This window comes from Dipodomys ordii, unplaced genomic scaffold, assembly GCF_000151885.1.
Source record: "Dipodomys ordii isolate 6190 unplaced genomic scaffold, Dord_2.0 Scaffold38, whole genome shotgun sequence".
In the NCBI taxonomy this organism is placed as follows: Eukaryota; Metazoa; Chordata; class Mammalia; order Rodentia; family Heteromyidae; genus Dipodomys; species Dipodomys ordii.
The window spans coordinates 13,867,951-13,875,077 of record NW_012267254.1 but is presented as its reverse complement, the minus strand read 5'-3'; the positions used below and the strand labels follow the sequence as shown (position 1 = coordinate 13,875,077).

At 38.9% G+C, this 7,127-nt stretch overlaps 1 protein-coding gene across 1 annotated transcript; it reads right to left on the bottom strand.

Moving 5' to 3' along the window:
• Positions 1 to 818: 818 nt before the first annotated feature.
• On the bottom strand, positions 819 to 4,759 carry C1galt1c1 (C1GALT1-specific chaperone 1). Its single transcript, XM_013018085.1, has 2 exons — positions 4,598 to 4,759; positions 819 to 2,278 (listed from the first exon to the last, which is right to left on the bottom strand). Exons 1-2 carry the CDS (start codon positions 4,601 to 4,603, stop codon positions 1,316 to 1,318), a joined length of 969 nt encoding a protein of 322 aa, XP_012873539.1. The 5' UTR covers positions 4,604 to 4,759; the 3' UTR covers positions 819 to 1,315.
• Positions 4,760 to 7,127: the final 2,368 nt, after the last annotated feature.

Genomic DNA, 7,127 nt, shown 5'->3' with positions numbered 1-7,127 from the left:
CCAGAATCAACTTATGTAAGTGAAAACTGAAAATAAAAACAAACAACACACACACAAAAAACAAAAACACCCAAATTCTTCAAAGGAAATGTCCACAGAACTTTTACTCAACAGGAATATGTAAAGCTCATATGGTACATTTTTATCCAAGTTGCAGATCAATGACATTACATTCTTCATGGTCATTCTAACTTCAATATCTGTGTGCTCAAGTACAGTATTACACAAAAATTTTGTATGCTAAGGAATAAAATTAGTTTCCAGAAAAATTACTTAATGAATATTAAGTAATTTTCATTTCATCTATCAGGGATAGAATTCAATTTTCTTTGGATATAAGGAACATTTGATATAAGGAATATATCAATATTTGATATAAAATATTCATATTTGATATAAGGAATATTTTCTTAGTTGCTTGATTGTATTCCTTAAGAAGACAAACCTAGGGGCTGGGAATGTGGCTTAGAGTGCTCGCCTAGCATGCATGAAGCCCTGGGTTTGATTACTCAGTACTATATAAATAGAAAAATTCAGAAGTGGTGCTGTGGCTCAAGTGGTAGAGTGCTAACCTTGACCACAAAAAGGTCAGGGACTGTACCCAGACTCAAACCTCATGACTGGCCAAAAAAATAGAAAAAGAAGAAAGGGCTCGGAAGGTGGCTCAGTGGTAGAATGCTTGGCCTTGCATGCATGAGGCCCTGGGTTCAAATCCTTAGTATCACATAAGTAGAAAAGCCCGGAAGTGGCGCTGTGGATCAAGTAGTAGAGCACTAGCCTTGAGCTGAAGAACTAAGGGACAGCGCCCGGCCCAGAGTTGAGGCTGCACAACTGGACCAAAAAAAAAAAAAGGCAAATATATTGGCAATTCAGGAAATTTAAAGCATAAGTGTACATTAGATGTAAAGGAAACAGCTAAACATTCTAACAGAAAATAACAACTAGAGATTTCATTTACATATACTAGAATGCTAGAAAGACAGGATAAATTTTTTAATCAGGAAGACTAGATGCCACACTGATTTTTAATGTTTATAACCAAGACTTTATCACATATTAATAAATATATTCTTTACTTTTGAAATTATTATTCTCCAAGCATTTATTTCCAACATATTTAAAATTTTCACAAAGCATTTTAAGGAAAAAATATCACTCCATTTAAAGATATAATAGTAAACTTTAATGCATGATCATACCAGTGTCTCCAGATTAGACAAGGAAAACAGAAACATCCCAGTATTGGATACGTAATTGTTACCACAAATGAGAGCAAATATGATGACCAAATGCATGGCTCTTGTTACTCCATGTCTTAGTCATTATCAGAACCATTTGGAGGTAAGAAAACCAATGCATCATTGAAAACATGTCCAAATGCTCTAAGTCGGTATACCCCATACATCATCACATGCATCTGATTAGGAGTTAGTCCATTAAAAGTAACAGCCATATCTGAACAACATCCTTCTACTACCTGGTTTGGGTGATTAGTCTTTGCCTCTTTAATAAAAAGCCCAACAGATTTAGTATTAAATACATCTTTTCCATCAGCATCTTCTGCATTTTCTGCAAACACTCCAGCATATTTCAGGCAGACTGCTAGCTGCTTATCTTCAGATATCTTCCAAATCATTCCTCCCTGCTCAGGACACTTTTCAGGAATATTGAGAAGGCTATCAAGTCTTTTCATTGATTCTATACTTAAGACTATTCCTCCTTCCACACTCACATATTCAAGGTCTCCAGATTTTATAGTGTGGCCTAGATAGAAAGGTTGTGATGGATCCTTTTTTAACAAAAAATACTTTAGGTTTTCAATAATAGCAAATGTAGTGGGACGTGCCAGGAAGAACCAGTGGTATTGCTCTTTATACTTATCAAAGGCATATTTGTAAGCTTTCCTCATCATCAACCATATATCATTTGTTTCCAGATTAATTGATTCAAACACTTTAACATTTTCAGAACTGAAGAACTCCGCTTTGTCACAGTGTTTGGTCCAAGTCTCCTTCACTGCGGCCCAAAGACTCACATCTTTGGGTTTTACAAGGATGATGCAATATACCTGAAAGCTCTTACTGAGCTCCATGCGTTCATCCTCTGAAATTTTCAAGATATCTTCTTTGTTAGGAGCTTGTAGGTGATGGTGCTCATGGTGGTGCATTCTATTTCCATGACCAATCCTAACATGTCCTAGCATAGTGATCAAGACACAGAAAATGCTTCCGAGCATCACACCCTTCAAAAACGAACTGCTTTCTGAAAGCATTTTTTCCTATAAAGAAGAAAAAGACTTAAAATATTTTGTTTAGCCCTCTAATCTGGTATTTCTCATATACTTACATTTTACTGTTTAAAAACAAAACACCCCCCTCCCACAAACAGCTTCCCAAACACTCCAGAATCTTTAGCTTCCAATGTTACCCAATTATAGTTTGATATAAACTAGAATTTTGTAGAAACTTTTACTTTTCTACAAAATAGAATTTGCTGTAGCGGGCTATTTTTAAGGATTTAATTAACCAAGTAATAAACTATTTTCCATAGAAACTAATGTCACAGAACTTGTCCATTCATCAGTCCCTTCAAAGAATTTTTTTGTGTGCCAGTTCTGGGGCTTGAACTCTGTCTGGGTCTGGGCATTGTCCCTAAGCTCCTTTTGCTCAAGGCTAGCACTTTACCTCTTGAGCCACAGCACCACTTCTGGCTTTTTCTGTGATTAATTGGAGATAAGAGCCTCATGGACTTTCATGCCCAGGCTGGCTTCCAACTATGATCCTCACATCTCAGCCTCCTGTATAGCCAGGATTACAGGTATGAGCCATTGGTGCCTAGCTTAAAGAATTTTTTATAGCAGCTACGCATTATATTATTTAAATAGCTCAAATATATAAATGGAGTTTTATATCAAGCCATTAAAGAGAACAGATAAATTCAAATTTAATCCAAAAATTTCCCCCTAAATTCTAACTTCTCTTTTCAATACAGTGCTTTATTAAACTGATGGCTAATAACTTAATAACCTGTAGTATATCTAAACCAGGTTTCTTGAAATTGATACTATCCTCATATACTATTAACCTTTCTGTTTCTAAAACTAAATGGTTTATAGTGCAGTATCCTAATTATTAATGTAATAAAAGACCACAATTAATTGGAAAGCCAAGTGCTGGTGGCTGACGCCTGTAACCCTAGCTACTAAGGAGGCTGAGATCTGAAGAATGAGGTTTGAAGCCAGGCTGGGCAGGAAAGTCCATGAGACTCTTATCTGCAATTAAACACCAGCAAACCAGAAGTTGGTACTGTGGCTCAAAGTGGTACAATACTAGCCTTGAGCTGAAGAGCGCAAGGACAGCACACAAGTCTGGAGTTCATGCCCCACAACCGACAAAAAAAATTGTATGTTTCATATGCTAAAAAAGGTAAACATTTCCCAATTCTCCTCAAATGCCACACAAAAAAAACTTCTTTACTATGCTACTTAAATTTTCCCTTTGTCTCTTAAATTTGAAAGAAGCCTTCATGACATCAAATCATAACTAATGTCATTTCTTTCATTTTACAGATAGGAAATGGAGTACCTCAAGCTGACCCAATAATCAAAAGGTAATCAGTGGTAGAAGTGTAGAAACTAGATCTTCATGACTTCAGTTTAACCTTTTTTCCATTACACAGTAATCAACACAGTGCTCCTACTATGTTATCGAGAATCTAATAAATAAATTATGCAAAAACTTTGTTTTTCTATATATGGAAAAGGGATGTATTGAGTATAACTGGTTTTGCACACACCACTGTTCTACTATATGGAACTCATTGTTGCTGTTATAAGGAAATCATATCTATGCTTTCCGTCTAGATGGAACTGACTTTGACTTCTATCAGCACAAGGTGTGGAACAGACTGTAAGACAGAATTCCTGAGCGAGGATGGGGCGAGAAGAGAGGCAGGATGGTGGCATTCCTACACATTCCCAAAAGGAAAAAGTTCTGCTTAGTTTTGCATTTCACATTACACAATATTCATTATTTCTGGCTAGTATATGAAGTCACATGTCTCTGACTTTATTATGGTATACAGGTCGAAATTCTTCCTGATCGCATCCCCTGGATGCAAAAATGTTAATCAAGAAGCCTACAAATTTTATACAAAATACAAAATTTAAATTATTTAAAACTATTTCCCCATTAGGGGAGGCTAAAAATACAATATGGGGATGTACACGATTATACACAACTGAACCTTAAAATTGCACACTGAAGGAAAAAAAAACTGCACACGGAAACAAAGCAGAAATTATCCAAATGATTCCTGAAATGAGTTTGTTTTTTTTTTTAAGGTGAAGGTGGATGGTGTAAACTGTGGAAAAGGGAGGGCAAAATGGAGAATGAGGGTGAGAGAAGACATGACTCATCTAAAGACTTCATTAAGGAGCTAATGTACTGCCCCTTCGGAAGGCAGTTCTCCGCCTAGCACCTGCCAGGGCATCCCACGTGGAGCATGCTGGGAATGGGCTAGGGCTTGGCATCTCGGGGAAGGGGGTCTAATCACTTCGGGCTCCACTTAGGGTTGGGGCTGAGGCCTCGACACTCACCCGCATCTAGAATGGCTCGGGACAGGAATGCGCAGACGTTCACGGCTTTCCTTTCACGTTCTTACGCCATTCGGTTACGCTCCTGCTCGGGTTGCTCTACATGCAGGAGGAGTCTTCTCGTTGATCTTGCTAAAGGTGGAGAAATCTAGGAAGTTGACGCCCAGAAGGCGTGGTTGGCAGTGCGAGACGGGGCGGTGCTAGTGAACTCAGGGCAGGTCAAAGAGCCATCCACCGCCTGGCCAAGGACCTGCGCGCAAGCTGCGTACCCTTTTCCCCGCCCCACGCCACGCGCTGAAAAGCGCGTTGTGATGGCGTAACCAGGGTGCTCATATCTACCCAATAGGAAGCCCCAAGAGGCGTTCGGGTGGGCGTTAAGTCTCGCTGGTATCTCATTTCTTTTTCCGGGGCGGAGAGAAACGGCTGGATGCTTGTCGGATATTTTATCCGTGTTCGCTTCAGGTCTAATAGTTTGTCTTTGTAATTATAAGGTGATAAGAGGGTGTTCCACCCTGCATTTATGGGCGCTGATCAAACTGAAAATTATTGGAGTGGTCATTGAATTCGAGAGCAAGGGGTTCTGTGGTGCCGGGCGCCAGTGGCTCAAGCCTGTTATTTGTAAGAGTCTGGGAGACTCATCTCCAATAAACTACCAGAAACAAAAACGACGCGGGGAGTGAAGCTGTGGCTCAAATGATAGAGCCCTAGCCTTGAACAAAAGAAACTCAGGGACAGTGTCCAGCCCTGAGTTCAAGTTCCAGGACTGGCACAAAAAAAGGAGGGGGAAAAAGAGATACATCATCTGCAGAAAAACCAGCCTTCTGAGTAGCTAGGATTACAGGCGTTAGCCACCAGCTCCTGGAGAGTAAAAATTTCTGTGGACATAAACAACTCTTACTCTTAAAACAATTTTGTGTTTTTCCATTAGCATACTTATACAAAGGAAGTTTCATTTTGACATTTCCACACAGGCATACAATTTACCCTATTAATCTAATCCCCTTTCATTCACTTTGATTCCCTTTCCCCCTATTAAAACAATTTCGACTTTTTGCTATTCTGTCTTCATACATACAAGTAAATAAATACATACAGCACTTCTCATTATTATGATTAAGGCTAGCAGGTTTCAAAGAAATTAGGATATATGTGATGTGAAAGAGAGTGTCTACAAAGAGATATTTGTTTGCAGGCTCACTCTTCAAAAGAGATTGCTCAGAAAGCCTCCAACCAATCTCAATGGTCAGTTCTCAGTACTCCTGCTTTACCAGTCCAAAAATAAGATGTGTTCTCTTCACCTCTCAAGAGCTTTGAGCTAGAACAGGATTTTGGAGGTTTGGATTTCCTCAGTTTGCACATCTGCAAAATGGGAACTATATTATATTGAACTTGTTGGGAACACTAAAGGACAAATCCTCAAGGGATTGTTTTCCTCCTACCCACTGTCAGTGTATTCCCTCTGCACCCTGCTCTTGTATTATTTGTTTAATATCCATTTTCACATGCAAACATCTTTTCTTTCTTTTATTTTGGACCTAGTCTCTTCAGCCTCAGCTTTCTGAGTGCTGTTATTTTAGGAATGCATCCCCATGCCTGGCTTTAAATACATAACTCAGAAGTAAATATGATGGTTAATGTTAGTTGTCAATTTGACTGCAGTAAGTAGCACCTAGGAGAGTAGGAAAGAACACATATGACTGTGTATGTAAGGGCATTTCTAGAGAGGATTAATCTGCCCTGAATGTGGTTAGCACTATTCCATAGCCCTCCAGTTGGAATAAAAGGGGAAAATGAGAAATATAGGAGAGACAAGCATTCTCTTTTTGCTTCTGGGTCTTTTTTATGTGAGCTCCTGGGCTCCATCATGCTACTCCTGCCAGAACTGCCAAAAGGAACACTTTATCCTTTAAATTGCTTGTGTCAGGTATCTTGTCACAGTGACAGAAAGTTTAACCCAAAATGAGTTTTGTTTTCTCTACGAGGTAAAGAATTGAAATAGGATTGCTCTGTAAAAAGCCAGTCAGAAGACAAACTTGCCTCTTCTGCAGTATGATAAGAAAAAACATTCTTAAATAATTTAGCTTGGATGAATTCTGGTTGCAGCTCATGAGTGGCAAGGAGAGGAAATTTAGACCAGGTTGGGTAGAGATAGAAAATCTAGAAATGGAGATGCTTTTTAGATTCTAACTAGGTAAATGCTACATATATAACAGCTTACTTTATATGAATCTGACTCTGTCATAAGTAGAACTTAACGCTCACAATTTCTTGTAAACCATGAGACAAAATTACACGTGGCTCTGTAATCTAGTGCTTGCCTGGTGTACACAAGGCTCTGGGTTTTATCTGTAGCATTACAAAGTACAACTGATGGTTAAGTTTGGCAGAATGGCCCAGAGCGCTGGTGTCCTATTTACACAGGAAGCTGAGATCTGAGGTTGTGGTTTGGAACTGGCTTGGGCAAGAAAGTCTGTGAAACTGTTTATCTCCAGTTTACCATCAAAAAGCTGGAAGTGGAACTATAGCTCAATTT